The sequence below is a fragment of the Pristis pectinata genome, chromosome 2 (genome assembly GCF_009764475.1).
Source record: "Pristis pectinata isolate sPriPec2 chromosome 2, sPriPec2.1.pri, whole genome shotgun sequence".
Classification (NCBI taxonomy): domain Eukaryota; kingdom Metazoa; phylum Chordata; class Chondrichthyes; order Rhinopristiformes; family Pristidae; genus Pristis; species Pristis pectinata.
This window is the reverse complement of record NC_067406.1, coordinates 139,401,890-139,419,802: the sequence shown is the minus strand read 5'-3', so window position 1 is coordinate 139,419,802 and position 17,913 is coordinate 139,401,890. Positions and strand designations below refer to the sequence as shown.

Below are 17,913 nucleotides of genomic sequence, written 5' to 3'. Positions count from 1 at the left end.
GGGTTGAAAGAGTTAAACCACAAGGGCAGAGATTGGGGGTTGTATTCCCTGGCCAACTGCCCCATGCCCAATGGGTCCAGACTAGATGTGTGAAGGAGGGTCTGGTTTGCATTGACCATGGTCAAATTGGGTTTTAATTTTTACACTCGAGCAGATCTCTGTTCCCTTTTGTGAAGGTGAGATCTAACTGAGGTGCAGAGATGATTAAAGAAAGGGAGAGTCCAAATCGGTTGTGTAACTAACATCAGCAATAGGATGGTCAGGGCGAGATAGTAGGAAGCAGAATAACGTAACCCGGGACCCTCCCTCTCCTGATAAACCATTGAGGCTGGGATGGTGGTCACCCTCGAACCTCCTAAGTCAGGAGTGGCCGTGTTTGTTAAACAAGAGTGCAATCAAGATGGGAGTTACAATCAAAATGAATTTGAACAGGCTTGAAGGAACATCTTCCTCCTCCTCCCAGAGAATGTGCCACAATTTCAGCCCCAAAACCCTCCCCGCGCTGATGAGCCGCCCATCGGAGGAGTGGAATTACAGCACGCACAACGCCATTGGATCCCACAATACATCCCGTACCTCTCCACAGTGGTGTCCGGCCCAGCTACCGTCAACCCAGGGTCCAAGGCCTGAGGTGCAGGGGCTTCGCCAGTCTGTGTGGTCACCGAGCGCACCCGCGGAGAGCGGGTGTCACACTCACCGGGGTCCCCCTCGGCAACTGATCGGCTGGCGCACGTCACTTGAGGAGGCTCCACGTTGCCCACATTGCTTTCATAGGCAAAGAAAATACTCAGGTCATTCTGCAGGAGGAGGGAATTACCGGGCGGGGCAGAGCAGGGTTACCAGCGTTGTTCCTTTCCCATGTTGCCAACAGGGATGTACTTCCAAAAGCAGGGGCGTGGTGGCGGCATCAACGATTGAAGAGCAAGCTCAGGAAGTATGGGGGGGGGGGGGGGGGAGGAATAGCAGGGCTGGGTGATGGGGGAAGATGGGAAGAGACTTCTGTGGAACAGAAACACCAGCAGCTAGGCTGAATGGCCTGTTTCTATGTTGCAATAGCAATGCAATTCCAAGCAATGAACGCCCTTCCATTTGGTTTTAACATGTCACTCAATTTAGTAATCATCTCATCACTGGTTGTACTCGAGACACCCATAAGGATTGATCCATTTTAATACTTGCACGTATTTTGTGACCCTTTTAATACACTCGCACTTAATGCTAAATTATATTGAAATGACTGGGCTGGAGAACGATAGAGCACAGCAGGCCTATAAGCTATATTTCAAAGAGCTCCCCAATTAATTGAACTCAGCTCTTTCCCCACTGACCTGACCATTATTTGTCTGATTTCCCTTTCGAAATGGAACTCCTAATGGGATAATAGTTGTGGGATAGCTAAACAAAAGCCCATCAGGCACAAGGTTGGAAACACGTCGCAACGAGACTTGGGCAAACGAGGATCAAAGTGGTGGGTGAGATGCCTGACAATCAGTGCTTGGCGTTGAAGTGCTGGCATCAATAGCATACCAGCCAACTTAGAACAGGAGCGTCACAGCTAATTTTGGTGCCAACGTAAGGCCGTTGAGCCTTCGTATCAGTGCTGCGGTCTACACGGTGTTTAAGATTGGGCAAGGCTTCAAAGGCGGACTTCAGCATGCAGTTCAACACTCGGCTGATGAGAACTGCTTCGACAGAAAGGCAGAGGAGTTGGGGACTGCTGCCAATGGTGTTACTTTCCCCAGCAGGGGCAGAGATTTCTTTAGACACCTTTTCTAAAACAAACGGTTTTACTGTAGTTTACATCTGACAGGTGAGAGGCTGGAACTCTCCACCGGAGAGGGTAGGCGACCAAGAAGTGCTCAACACCACAGAGGGGTCTGTCGGGGTAAATGCCAAACTGATCGTCAAGGGAGCACAGGTATGTGAGACGGTGCCTTCAAAATTCCACAGATAATTCAGAAGAATCGCTTTTTCCCAAGAGTGTAGTGACCCAATGTGGAACTCACTGCCTGAGGAATTGTGACAAATAGCCTAAAGCTGTTGAATAAATGAATGGAATGCATTGATGGAGAGAGAGGCAGGGAAGGGAGGAGCTAGAATAGACCAGTTGGGACGAATGGCCTGTTTCTCAGCAAAACCCAACAAAGTGTCTCACAGGGGCGGACTGTTTGCTGCTCTTGCTTTTAAGACACCTTAAGTGAGAAACTGGGCTGGGTGGGAGGAAAAGCGGGGGGTGGGGGGGGGGGATAGAGAGGGAGAGAGAGAGCAGGGGTGGAGAAGTGGGGAGCAAGAGTGGGGAGGGGCAGAGAGAGATGGGACATGGGGGTATAGAGAGAGTGGGGAGAGGGAGGTGTTGGGGCTGTGTGTTAGCTGAGGGTGAGCGTTGGGTTGACCAGATGGAGGTGGATGAGGGAATGGAGGGGTTGAGACATCCCCTCAAGAGGCAGGACCAGGTGAGAGACTGAAAGCCTCGTCAGATGGAGATGGCGTCAGCAGAATCCCCAGAGACCTGGGCACGGGAACACCGTCAGCACACAGTGAACGCTGGGGTACAATCCTGTGCCCGCAGTACGTCAAAATCCACAGTGAAGGTGCTTCATTCAGTGCATGAGGATTAAACCGGTGAATGGAACTGGAAGAGGAATAAGGGAAGGTGCAGCTAACCAGGCGTGAGTGAACATGAAGACAACACACGTCAGGGAGAATGTGAGTGGCTGGTGTGAGCAACAGCTGAGGTAATAAACACTCCCCTCTGACAAACAATGTCAGACTATCCCACTATTTATTTCAACAAAATGCACCTTTAAAGCAAAGACTTGCTTTGCACTAGACCATAAGACATAGGAGCAGAATTAGGCCGTTCAGCCCATCGAGTCTGCTCCATCATTCAATTATGGCTGATTTCTTTTCAACCCCATTCTCCCCGTAACCCTTAACCCCCCCTACCAATCAAGAACCTATCAATCTCTGCCTTATATACACCCAATGACTTGGCCTCCACAGCCCTCTGTGGCACCGAATTCCACAGATTTACCACCCTCAGGCTGAAGAAATTCCTCCTCACCTCAGTTCTAAAGGGACGTCCCTTCATTCTGAGGTTGTGCCCTCGGATCCTAGACTCTCCTACTGATGGAAACATCTGCTCCATATATCCAGGTCTCCCCCCATCATCCTTCTGAACTCCACCGAGTACAGGCCCAGAGACATCAAACGCTCCTCATACATTAATTAGTGCCATTGGCATCCCTTTCAGGACATCTCATAGCCAATGAAGGCCTTGGAGCATTGGAATGTAGGATGCAACGTGTACAGCAAGATCCCAAGAACAGCAATGTGATACTGACCAGATAACCTGTCTGTTGGTTTTGGTTGAGAGATAAATATCGGCCCCAAATATATTCAATAGAATGACATTGGATCTGCCCAGTGTGGACCCTGGTTTAAAGTCTTGCCTGATAGTTGGGCACTGTTGACAGTCGAGACCCACCTCAGTACTGCTCTGGTGTGTCAGCCGAGATTTACAACTTCAAGGGTCAGTTTGAGGGTTTTGAGGGCTGATTTATTCATAATAGATAGAGTGGACAGCCATCGCCTCTTTCCCAGGGCACCAATGCTCAGTACAAGAAGGCATGGCTTTAAAGTAATGGGTGGGAAGTTCAAGGTAGATATCAGAGGAAGGTTTTTTACCCAGAGAGTGGTTGGGGCATGGAATGCGCTGCCTGAGGCGGTGGTGGAGGCAGGTACATTGGTCAAATTCAAGAGATTACTAGATAAGCATATGGAGGAATTTAAAATAGAGGGATATGTGGAAGGAAGGGGTTAGATACTCTTAGGCAAGGTTTAAAGATCGGCACAACATTGTGGGCCGAAGGGCCTGTATTGTGCTGTACTGTTCTATGATTCTATGATAATGCAGCTCAGCTGAGTGACCTGCCCTCCAAGCGTATCCACCAAGCTGGTGAACTTTCAAGCTCCCCCTCTATTCCCCAGCATGGAGTATTAAGCTTGATACTCCAACCTGAGTACTCCCTACTCAAGCTGGAGTACCAAGTGGTTACATGGAATATGGTACTCTGCCTGTAGGAGGTGCTGCTGCTCACCTATCAGTGAGCACGGATATGGAGACAAAACCCAGTGGGGCAATTGGCCAACAGCTCCCACTGCTGCAGAGACGGAACAAAGGCAAAGTTCCACAGGTCCATCTGCCCTGTGCCTTGATTTTCCATCTCTTGATTTAAAGACAGAGTTATACAGCACAGCCCTTCAGCCCAACTTGTCCATGCCGACCAAGTTGTCCACCTAAGATGGTTGCATCATGGTCTGGGAAGGCAACTCGAATGTGCAGTAACATAAGCTGCAAAGAGTCGTGGACTCTGCCCAATACATCACGGGCACATCCCTCCCCACCATCGGTGGTATCTACAGGAGGCGCTGCCTCAAGAAGGCAACATCCATCATCAAAGACCCCCACCATCCGGGCCATGCCATCTTCTCACAGCTACCATCGGGCAGGAGGTACAGAAGCCTGAAGTCCCACACCACCAGGTTCAGGAACAGCTACTTCCCTTCAACCATTTGGTTCTTGAACCAACCTGCGCGACCCTAATCACTACCTCAGTATTACAACCACCTTGCACTACAATGGACTTTTCTTTTGCTCTAGTTGTGTTCTTTCTTGTAAAAATTGTGTATAATTTATGTTTTGCTTATGAATGTTGCGTATCTGATGCTCTGTGCCTGTAATGCTGCTGCAAGTTTCTCATTGCACCTGTGCACACACGTACGTGCATACAACAATAAACTCCACTTTGAAATGGAAACTAGTCCCATTTGCTTGCATTGGCCCACATCCCTGTAAACCATTTCTCTCCAAATTCTTTCTGAATTTTTGCTTTAAGGTCTTTGACTCTTTGGAGTATGTCTTTGATTACCAAATCTATTTCACATACCAGCATGGAAATCAATAGAAGTCACTCAGCTCAAGCCTGCTGTACCATTTAGCAAGATCATGGCTCATCTGATTGCAACCTCAACCCCACATTCTTGCCTACCGCTGGTAACCTTTTCATCTCCTTGCTTGACTGAAGCATAATCTCCCCTACTTTTGCATTAAATTTGCCCTACCAACAAACAATAATATTCCAATTGCTTTTCAAATTATTTGTTATTCCAGCATCCCAGCCTTTTGAGAATTAGTCATGCAGATACAGCCTCAGAGTAATACCACATAGAGACAGGCCGTTCAGCCCAACTCGTTCATGTTGACCATGGTGATAGTCCCATACCTCTAAACCCCTCCTATCCATGTCCTGACCCAGATGTATTTTTGAAGACATCTTTGTCTTGAATGAGACCCAAATGCGATCCCTCTCAGAGCTCTACACCTATCACTGTTTGGATAATACGGGATATTATCTGATATCTCCCTCCACTGAACAGCGCACTACTCTCTGCTCAGAGGAACGCGCTGTACCAAAATACCCACAATACATCTAAGCATCTCATCCCTTTTGCAAATCATGGAATATTAAAACTTGTTATCTGGTCATTAGCACGTTGCTGTGTGTGGGAGCTTGCTGTGCATAAATCCTCTGCCCCCATTCCCTCATCCTTTGAGAAGGTACCTCAGTGTTTCAAAGTGTCCCGTGGTTGCTGAACTGTAACCACTCCTCTCCATTTTGCACAGCGGGATTGGTAGAAGATTCTAACTCTGGTGCTGTTCACCAAAATCAGGCGGTCATGCGGCAATTAAACAGGCCCTTCGGCCCACGGACACTCTGCCAACCATCAATCATCCATTTACACTAACCCTACACTAATCCCATTCCCATCAATTGCCTCCAGATTCTACCACTCACATACTAGGGGCAATTAACTTACCAACCTGCACGTCTCTGAGATATAACACAAAACTGTACAGCACAGGAACAGGCCCTTTGGCCCACAATGTTTGTGGTGAACACAATGCTGAATTAAACTAAATCTCTTCTGTCTGCACATGATCCATCTCCCTCCATTCCCTGAATATTCAGGTGTATATCTAACAGCCTCTTAAACCCCACTATTGTATCTGCTTCCATCACCACCCCTGGCAACCCGTTCCAGGCACCCACCACTCTCTGAAAAAAAAACTTGCCCCACACATCTCCTTTAAACTTACCCCTTCTCACCTTAAATGCATGCCCTCTAGTACTTGGCATTACAACCCTGGGAAAAAGATTCTGTCCACCTTATCTATTCGTCTCATAGTCTACTATCGTTGGATGTGGGAGCAAACCAGAGCACCCAGAGGAAACCCTCGGAGTCATGATGAGAATGAGTAAACTCCACACACACACACACACACACCCACACAGCACCCGAGGTCAGGATTGAACCTGGGTTTCTAAAATTGTGAGGCAGCAGGTCTACTAGCAATGTTTGAGGTATGAACCTCAAGTGAAAGCAATTAGAGAAGATAATATTTATTTATTAGTCACATACATTGAAACACACAGTGAAATGCATCTTTTGCATAGAGTGTTCTGGGGGCAGCCCACAAGTGTCACCACGCTTCCGGCGCCAACATAGCATGCCCACAACTTCCTAACCCGTATGTCTTTGGAATATGGGAGGAAACCGGAGCACCCGGAGGAAACCCACACAGACATGGGGAGAACGTACAAACTCCTTAAAGACAGTGGCGGGAATTGAACCCAGGTCACCGGTGCTGTAATAGCGTTACAGTAACCACTACACTACCATGCAACCTGTGGGGTTATGGGGTTAAATTATTAATAATTTACTATTAAGTTATTGTTATGCCTCTGTTCCACGTAACTAGCAAACATCTACACCATTTTGTCAAATTTAGTCACTTGGATCTATGCTTTCCTGCAATGCTTTACTGTCTGCCCGACACTATGTTGGGTTAGATCTCGCACACTGTGTGACAGTGAGGTGCGGCAGTGAAAGCACACATGGGGTGTGTTGTGTCTGGTTTTACCTGTACCCCGTTTCTCCACTTTCAGCCTCGTTGTCCCTACAGGTAACAGACAAGGGAGGGAAAGTGATATGAAAACATCTGCCAAAGAGAAAAAGCCCCACTGCATCTCGGTTTACAGACAGCCTGCACAGTGAATCCACAAATTATATCGGTACAGGAAATACAGATTTAAGATAAATGCTGTCTGCGGTTACCTGGCAGAGCCTGTGTGCTGCCAATAAGATTAGAAACCCCCAGCAGAAGAGTTAACTGAGAATACAGCAGCATAGTGGACCTTGTGCATGAGAAGCTCAAATTCTAGACCGTTGATGCTGAGACAGGAATTCGAATCTCCCCATGGCAGCTGAGTGAACTTAAATTTGAGGAATTAAAGAAATTTGAAATTTTAAAGGCTGAAATCAGTAACAGTGACCATAAAGCTGCGGAACCACATAGAAGCACATTCGGCTCACTGGTATCCTTGGGGAAGGATATCGGCAGCCCTTCTCCAACCTATCCAATGTATGCCTCCAGACCCAGTAACTTGAGACAGAGTCATAGAGTACTACAGCACAGACACAGGCCCTTCAGCCCATCGAGTCCATGCCGCCTAGTCCCATCTACCTGTATCCAGACCATATCCCTCCAAACCCCTCCCATCCATGGACCTATCCAAACTTCTCTTAAATGTTACAATTGAACCCGCATCCACCACTTCCGCTGGCAGCTCGTTCCACACTCGCACCACCCTCTGAGTGAAGTAGTTCCCCCTCAGATTCCCCTTAAATATTTCACCTTTCACCCTAAACCTATGATCTCACCCAACCTGAGGAGAAAAAGCCTGCATGCATTCACCCTATCTATACCCCTCATAATTTTGTATACCTCTATAAGATCTCCCCTCATCCTCCTGCGCTCCAGGGAATATAATCCTAACCTATCCCTGTAACTCAGGCCACTCTCAACTCTGCCACTGATCAGGAACAATTAGAGATTGACAATAAATGGTGTTAATGCATGTGACATTCACATCCAGTAATCAAATAAAAAAACAAATGAATTATTGACAATTTACCAGATAATGAGTCAAGTTACTCATTATTAAAGTATGGAATGTGGATATCTGCTCTCAGATGAACCCTAATGTTGTTATAAGGCGAGTAGTAAAACTGCCTAATCGAAACTCTCAGCCTCTGCAGAACACATAGAGCACGCACATCCCCAACGATATTCAGTCATGAGGGCAACTTATTGAACATAGAACAGTACAGCACAATACAGGCCCTTTGGCCCACAATGTTCTGCTGACCTTCAAACCTCGCCTAAGGCTATCTAACCCCTTCCTCCCACATATCCCTCTATTTTAAATTCCTTCATCTGCTTATCTAGTAATCTCTTGAATTTGACCAATGTACCTGCCTCCACCACTGCCCCAGACAGCGCATTCCATGCCCCAACCACTCTCTGGGTAAAAAACCTTCCTCTGATATCTCCCTTGAACCTCCCACCCATTACTTTAAAGCCATGCCCTCTTGTATTGAGCATTGGTGCACTGGGAAAGGCACCAATATGGAGCATGTGATGGGCCATACTATTTCAGAATCGAAGCTCTGCTCTCCTGACCCGAAACGTTGACTGCCTGCTTTTCTCCACGGATGCTGCCTGGCCTGCTGAGCTCTCCAGCATCTGCAGTCCTTTGTTTCTCTCTCTGCTTTAAAAACATGTCTATCGGTTCCAGATCAGTTCTGGATTCAAATCCCATTGGACGATCTGTGTGGCAGGCAGACACATTGCAGAGATCACACTCAAACGGTTTGACAGCTCACACACGTCCACCTCTTTAAATCGCACGGCTGTTCCACTGCGGCAAGTGTTCTGAGGGTTCCTATGTAGCACGAGCACGATCAACACATCGAAATGTACGTGGGGCGAACTGAGGTGGATAGGCAGCCCATTCAGGACCATAAGATATTGGAGGAGGATTAGGCCATTCAGCCCATCGGGTCTGCTCCGCCATTCAATCGTGACTTATTTCTTTTTTTCTCAATCCCATTCTCGCCGTAACCCTTAACCCCCCTTACCAATCAAGAACCTATCAATCTCTGCCTTAAATACACCCAATGACTTGGCCCCCACAGCCCTCTGTGGCAACGAATTCCACAAATTCACCACCTTCTGGCTGAAGAAATTCCTCCTCATCTCAGTTCTATTCCCTTTATTCTGAGGCTAATCCTAGACTCTCCTACTGATGGACCAGTTTCCCCCGTGGACCTTTTGTTTTCCAGGAGCCGTGGGCCAGTGTTGCAGGAAGATTTAACACTCAATCCAAGCAGTATCTGCAAGGATTCAGATCCGTTCCCCACTCAAAAGATGGAATAACTGCGAAGCAGGTTCTGGCAGGGCCAGCTGATGCATAGTGAGAGGATTCTACAGCCCATGCCTTCCAAACGGAGATATACGTCTACACACAGAGCCTTGCAAATGTCCAAAGACCAACTTATTTTTTTATTCAACAAGGCCAGCATTTATTGCTCATCCTTAAATACCCTTGAGAAGTTGGGTGTGAGCCACCTTCCTGAACCGCTCCAGTCCTTCTGGTGAAGATGCTCCAAAGTGCTGTTGGGGAGGGAGCTCCAGGATTTAGACCCAGCAGTAGCTACATCTTAATTTAAAATCTTGACACTGAATCTGTACAGTGGAGAGCATTCTGAGTGGTTGCATCACAGCCTGGTACGGAGGCTCCAATGCACAGGATTGCAAGAGGCTGCAGAGGGTTGTAGACTAAGCCACAACCCTCCCCGCCATCGAGGACATCTTCAAGAGGCGGCGCCTCAAGAAGGCGGCATCCACCACCAAGGACCCTCACCATCCGGGACATGCCCTCTTCTCATTACTACCATCGGGGAGGAGGTACAGGAGCCTGAAGACCCACACTCAACGATTCAGGAACAGCTTCTTCCCCTCCGCCATCAGATTTCTGAACGGCCCATGAACCTTGTTATTCCTTTTTTTTTTGCACTATTTATTTTGGAAATTTATAGTAATTTTATGTCTTTGCACTGTACAGCTGCCGCAAAACAACAAATTTCATGTCATACAAGTCAGTGATAATAAACCTGATTCTGATTCACTGCTAGACTTTAGTTAACCAAAAGTGAAATGGAACAAAGGCACACTTATGGAAAACAAGCATGATTGAGTAGGACCGAGTGGTTTCTTAATGTTTCTTAAGACATTGCATCTATCTCTGTGCTGTAAATACGACACAATGAACCATCCGAAAGTTTTAGGGTACAGATTACACACAGAACCTGACCAAAATACCCAGTCAATAAAACAAGCAATTTGTAGTTAATGCACATTTATTAAAATACAATTTCCAACGGCAACCAGCATATATAGATGAGTATCTATTTAGTATAATACAGATATATTACAGGCTGAAACACAAACTTAAGGCATCAACCAATACTCATTGCAGCTTGAAGCTATTTGCTCTTTAATGGACAATCTCTGTTCAATCTGGAGAAGGGTTTTAAAAACCACTTTGGAGGTTCCCCCTGCAGTCGAGCTTGCCACAAACCCACCTCTGCAAGGACAAACTGCTGGTTTGCTTTTAAGTAACAGCAATGGTTGCTTCAATCCCTTTATCCGAGGATTGCTTCCCCTCCCACAAATCCAAATAAATACCAGATGCAATGGATGAATGCAGAACTTTGTGTAGCAAGCGATTTGGGGGGTGGGGGGGTGGGGAGCAGAAACAAACATCCTTCCGCCGCCACCCCCCCCCCCCCCAGCACCACCCCGACCTGTGTGATGATCCCCTCCCTTTGCCCCACGCTTCCCCGCCTCCCAAAAAATAGCCGGCAACCGCTCACTTCAAGAGCACCTACCCCACATCCACATCTTTCCAAACCCCTTCACTGGGGGCATTTCACCAAGTCCCAGACACACGATAACACCTGTTGCCACTCCACAGGCCCAGCACCCAACACTGCCGACTATCAGATTTGCAACACTACCTTTTGCAAATGAAGTGGAATTTTAAAAGACACAGGAAAGTAGAACAGCCAGAAGTAGAAGCAAATTAGAAGTGAGATCCAAAACAAAACAGTGCAGCCTGGGCAGGTACAAATATTTCCACAGCTCGCTCTTCATTGGTTTGAGTTAATTTACATTAAGGACACGAGCAGAAACACCGTGGTGCCAGTCACGCAGCTCAGCATACTTTGGGCTGTACCGGATAGTCATCACCTTTGGCCTGTGGGGACAAATAGAAGTGACAGAAAGAAAGAGGTTAAAGTAGCTCGGAGTGAAGAAGAACATTGGAAGGTTCTGCAGTCACACAGGTGAGAGATGTACTCTCAGTCTCAGCCAGAATACAATCTGTGTATAATGACCTGTATCCCCCTTACATGCTCTGTGTGTGTGTGTGTGTGTGTGTGTGTGTGTGTGTGTGTGTGTGTGTGTGTGTGTGTGTGTGTGTGTGTGTGTGTGTGTGTGTATGTGTGGGTGGGTGGGTTGTGTGGGTGGGTGGGTTGTGTGTGTGGGTGTGCATGCGTGTGTGTAATATATCTTTATTAGCCACATCGAAACACACTGTGAGATGAGTCTTTTGCGTAGAGTGTTCTGGGGGCAGCCCGCAAGTGTCGCCACGCTTCTGGTGCCAACATAGCACGCCCACAACTTCCTAACCCGTACGTTTTTGGAATGTGGGAGGAAACCGGAGCACCCGGAGGAAACCCACGCAGACACGGGGAGAATGTACCAACTCCTTAAGGACAGTGGCCTGAACTGAACCCCGATCGCTGGCGCTGTGATAGCGTTACGCTAACCGCTACACTACCGTACGTGCACGAGTGCCTGTGCATGTGTCTAAGCGTCTGTGCGTTCGCCTCTGTGTATGTACGCAAACATCTGTCTGTGCGCTTGTATCTGTGCATGTTTGCGTGCAAGACAGTGTGCACGTGATACTGCGTGCGAGGCTGTGCGTGCTTGAGAGACTGCACACGAACTGTGCGAATGTGTTTACCTGCTTCTCATGAGAGAGAGACAGACAGACAGTAAAAGACTGCTCTCTCCATTCCTCCCCGTGTCCCTGGCTGCTCTCCCTCTGTGCCCTTCTCATTGCCCCTCCTCCCTGTCTCTGCATCAACCCCGTTTATCGAGTCCAACTTCCCTCACTCCAGCACCAATAAAAATACCAACCTGTAACGTTACTGAATTGCTGACCAGCTAATCTTCCCTGCCAAACTTTCATTAAGATGTCCTATTTTCTTTCGTTGGACTCGAGGTTCAAAGGGGTTAAATTAACCTGTTACTCAAGCATTAACCTCCCTGCCTTGTGACATGCCTGGGAACGAGAATGTGTCCAAACAATAACTGGGACCTTCCCGACCTTTGGTTTAACTTTGCCATTCACTGGCCATTTACCAACTCAGGCACTGGGGTATTCTCTCTCAGAGAAGTTACAGCCCCTGTGTTTTTACCCCAGAGTTGGAAAGCCACCCCCACAGAACTGTTGGGGAGGGAGTTCCAGGATTCAGACCCAGTGAAGGAGGAGGACCAGCGATCTATTCCCAAGTCAGAAGGAGGAGGGGAACCTGTGGGTGCTGGTGTTCACATCTATCTGCCACATTCGTCCTCCTTGGTGGTAGAAGTCGATTTGGGAGGTGCTGTTAGAGGAACCCGGGTGGGTAAACTGCATTTTGTCGACGGTGCACACTGCAGCCAGTGGAGGAGGAAATGAACATTTAAGGTGATGGAAGGGCGTGCCAATCAAGTGGGCTGCTTTGCAATGGGCAGTGTCTAGAGAAGCAATTCCGGTCAATGGAGACCACCAGGGATGTTGGTGATGGGAGATTTGGCAATGGGAATGTCGAGAGGAGGTGGTTTGGTTCCCTCTTGCCTGGCAGCAATTTTAATTGTTTGGCTTACCAAGGTAGGAGGTAACTTCTAGAACACAGAACACTACAGCACAGTACAGGCCCTTCGGCCCACAATGTTGTGCCGACATTTTATCCTGCTCTAAGATCCATCTAACCCTTCCCTCCCACATAGCCCTCCATTTCTATATCATTCATGTGTCTATCTAACAGTCTCTTATATGTCCCTAATGTACCTGCCACCACAACCTCTGCCGGCAGTGTGTTCCACACACCCACCACTCCCTGTGTAAAAAACTTACCCCTAACATCCCCCTTATACCTTCCTCCAATCACGTCCCCTCATGTTAGCTATTGTCGCACTGGGAAAAAGTCTCTGACTGTCCACTCAATCTATGCCTTTTATTATCTTGTACACCTCTATCAAGTCACCTCGCATCCTCCTCCTCTCCAAAGAGAAAACCCCTAGTTCACTCAACCTATCCTCATAAGACATGCTCTCCAATCCAGGCAACATCCTGGTAAATCTCCTCTGCACCCTCTCTAAAGCTTCCACATCCACACAATGAGGCGACCAGAATGGAACATAATACTCCAAGTGTGGATACACCAAGTCTAGACTGCTATAATGTGTGCTGGGCCACTGTACCAGGTCTGTACAGCCACACAGGTTCAGCTTTGTACCTTCCCATACTGACATGTTCGGGACCACTCCAACATCCGTCTCCTGCATCCCAAACCAGCAACCCTGCCCAAACACTGATGGAGGCCCGTGGCTTTCTTTGGACAGTGATCCACTATCGATCGACTGCTCAGTCACACTGGTGGGAACCCGACCCCAGGCCCAATGAAGGCCTCCGAGGGACAGTCCCAACTCCACCCCCAGTGTATCACAGAGACATTCCCACTGCTGGGACTGGCAGATGAAATAAATCCATGCAGAGAAAACGCCACCACCGTGCGATGTGTTAACAGGCAGTCAGCCCGATGCGGAAAAGACAGGCAAGGAAACAGAATCAGGGGAAGACACAGCAGAAGAGGCCTTCCTGCTGATCAGTAAGATTCATCAATAATTCAACAGCAATCAACAAGATCCATCAATACTTTGCACACAGTAGGCATGCATAGTGCACACACACACACACACACACACACACACACACACACACACACACACACACACACACACCACACACACACACACCACACACACACACACACCATTATAGAGTCCTACCATAGCCATGCTTGACCATCAAGTGCCCACGTGTACTAATCCCGATGTGCATCATGGAATGCACAGGAATGTAAAAACCAGAGAGCAGTGGACTCTGCCCATACATCACGGGCACATCCCTCCCCACCATCAGGAGTATTTACAGAGGCGCTGCTCAAGCAGCAACATCGCTCATCAAAGATCCCACCATCCGGGCCACCATCTTCTCACAGTTGCCATCGGGCGAGGAGGTACAGAAGCCTGAAGTCCAACACCACCAGGTTCAGTAACAGTTACTTCCCCTCAACCATTTTCTTTGAACCAACCTGCACAACTCTAATTACTACCTCAGTATAGCAACCACTTTGCACTGCAACGGACCTTGGCTTTTTTGTTCTAATTGTGTTCTTTCTTGGATAATTTTGTATAATTTATGTTTCCTTGCAAATGTTGTGTATTGATTGCTATGTGCCTGTGATGCTGCTGCAAGTAAGTTTTCAAGTGCACCTGTGCACACACGGACTTGTGCGGATGACAATAAACTCGACTTTGACCAGCACTGATCACTTCCATGCATCAGCAATTCAAACTCATCCTGATACTTCATAAATGCTGTGAGAATTTATTCCCCTCAAAGAAGATCATCCTGTGTTGGCTCATTTTGTTTCCATTGGTTTCTGGAATTGGGTAAATGCACACAAATGCTGATTCTGCAGAGAATAAAACAACCGTTGCTGTGTTCACATTCAGCAGCAGATGTACCAACAGAGCTATTGCAATACCAGGTATGGGCCACAGAGGTAGCAGCAGTCCACCACAGAGGTCTCTGCTCCCTTCTGCTCTTCAAGGAAGCAGCATTTCAAAACAAGAATCAACCAAAGACAACATAAGAGTAAGAACTGTTCTGACGAACTGTTCTGTTCAACCTGTTCTCTTCCCACAGACGTGGTCTGATCTGCTCAGCATCTTCTGTTTTTATTTTAACCAACCTAAAGACAAATGATAGCTTAATAAAGGCAGGAGTCCCAACAAGGTTTAATTAAGCAAATCAGGAACGACAACCAGTCACAGTAAAAGGTAACTGGAAAAATCCCACCTGGTCCACCACTGCCCTTCAGGGAAGGGAGTAAGTCGGAAAAGAAAATGCTGAAAACGCTCAGCATTTTTGGAAAGAGAATCAGCCAACTATCCCTCACCAAGGGTCCCAATGTCTCCCACAGATGCTACCTAACTTGCTCGGTACTTCCATCAACTCTTGTGTTTTTGTTGGTATTGGCTTATTATTATCGTGTGTACCACGATACAGTGAAAAGCATTTGTTTACATGCCACCCAGACAGCTCATTCCATACAAGAGTACATCAAGGTAGTACATAAGGAAAACCAAATGCAGAACAGTCTTGCAGTTACAGAGAAAGTACAATGCAGGTAGACAAATAAAGTGCAAGGGCCACAAGCGCCCTTGGGAGAAGAATTCATCTTTTAGCGTATGAGAGGTCTGTTCAAGAGTCCGATAACAGTGGGTTAGAAGCTCTTGAACCAACCTGCACAACTCTAATCACTGCCTCAGTGTAAAATCACTATGGCCACTTTGCACTACAATAGACTTTTTTTTCTTCTAATTGTGTTTTCTTGTATAATTGATGTTTTTCTTGTGAATGTTGTGCCTCTAATGATACGTGCCTGTGATTCAAATAAGTTTTTCATTGCATCTGTGCACACATGCACTTGTGCATATAACAATAGACTCGACTTTGACTTTCATATACCACAATAAAAAGCCGATGAAGCCATAAGCTCACATTCGTCACCTGGAGATCGCAAACCCCTCCCACAATCAGCGCATCAAAGCAGCAACCTACAGATTCAGGCACACTGCAGCCAGGAACCTCTCTCTATCAAAGTAATAGGTTGTGTTGATTCAGTGGTAGGATCAAAAGTAAAACCTTCTCCGTCAGCCAACACTTCAGTTGACGAGAGGACACAGTGGGAGAATCATCTCATCCATGCACTGACCATCAATTCAAAGCCCCCATCTCTCCCAGGCAGGGCTTGTTGGTTATAATCTGGCATCTCCCATTGATTCCACAGTGGGACAACCATAGGTCAGCATCCGGAAGAACAGCATCAGTGACAAGGCTGATGGTCTTCGTTGATACCAACTGATGTGAATATGGAAATGCAATCACCCTTTTAGAGAGGCAAAACTTTGGGTGCAAGAGGTCAGCCCCTGATTAGAGAAAAGTCTTCTGATTAGAGCCAAGCCTCAGGATGATTTGAAGATATTACAATCACAGGCAAGATCTAGTGAAGATGTTCCATTCTATTGCCATTATTTCAAAAATAATTTTGCTCAAACAATAATTTAAATTAAGCAACATTAATAAAACAGCAGGGAAACTACTCTGTGCTCAGTAAAAGTCAAATCAACGGCTTCATTAGTAGATTTTGAGTTGTCAGGTCTTTGAGGTCAGTAAATTTCAGCAGGCACTGGTAATTTGGATTGTTACAATCCAAAACCAATTCTTTTATTTAATGTAACACATCTCCTCCTGCAAGCGCTTCAACAAACAGTGGTGTTCACTGCAAACCTGTCGCTTAACAGCATCAAATCAAGCAAGTGACAGGGTAACCAGGCACTTTGGATGTTAATAAACACACTTAAGCTCACATTTCAACAGCAAGGCAATCCCAAACAGTAGAGAGAAACTCAGCACAGCTTCTTACCTTGTCTTCTTGCTAACCTCGCTAACTGGTGTTACCGCTGGAAGAGAAACACAGGGATGTGTGAGGAACAACTGCCACAGAGAGAAACAATCAGCTTATTGAAGAAATGAACTCTCACTGGTCTGGTTTGCTTCTTATATTGTATATATATATATATATATATATATATATATACACACACACACTTGTAATTGCACGCAGACACACACTGGTGCACACATCACTCTCTGACCACTTTGTGCTACAATGGACTTTTTTTGGTTCTGATTGTTTTTTCTTGTAAAAGTTGTGTATAATTGATGTTTTTCTTGTGAATGTCATTTATGCTATATGCCTGTGATGCTGCTGCAAGCAAGCTTTTTATTGTGCCTGTACATAAGACAATAAACTCGACTGACACAGGCACACGTGTAATTGCACAGACATGACGTTGTAACACAAGAAAAGGCCATTCACCCCCTCGAGCCTGTTCTGCTCTTCAACTCGATGGAGGCTGATTTACATCCTCTGTAGAGGTGTGTACTTGCTGGATTACTCTGTTAACACAGGAACATGCACAAGGAAATCAGAGCAGGAGGCCCCTCAAGTTTGCCCCTCATGGCTGATCTCTGCTGCCCTCAATTCTTCCTCTGTGCCAGTTTCCCATAGCGCTCAGTCATTCAAATATTTATCCGTCTATTGACATCAGATGGAGAAGTGCAAGTTGGGCGGCAGAACAGGTATTCGTCCAATCTAGCAGCAGTCTGAAAATTCTCAGATCTCTGTGGCCTCGTGCTCCTTGCCACACATCCGGTCCTGCAAACCTTGCATCTCCACTTACCAACTCTAGTCTCCAGCCTTTTCCACTTTCTACTGTCCCACAATTGACAGCTGTGACTTCCATGGCTTGGTCTTAGCCTCTCAGATACCATCCCCAAAAATATCCATCTTCCCTCAAAGAAAACCCCAGGACCATCGTTTACTGAGTACTTCTAAAGGGTACGTACTGACACGCAAATCATTTTCTCTCTCATGAATAATTTATTCAATTAGTTTAACACTGACGCAATTTGTAAAACGATACTTTGAGATGCGCAACTGATCTGACCCCAACCTCAATACTTGCTTCATGAGTTCCAGATC

General features: G+C 46.8%; 1 protein-coding gene across 1 annotated transcript in view; it reads right to left on the bottom strand.

Moving 5' to 3' along the window:
• pdlim5a (PDZ and LIM domain 5a) overlaps window positions 1-17,913 on the bottom strand; it is a 240,481-nt gene that overhangs the window by 55,168 nt on the left and 167,400 nt on the right. Inside the window, exon 8 of the mRNA XM_052041064.1 lies at window positions 16,792-16,828. Coding sequence (XP_051897024.1) covers window positions 16,792-16,828 — 37 coding nt within the window. The remainder of the gene's footprint in view (window positions 1-16,791; window positions 16,829-17,913) is intronic.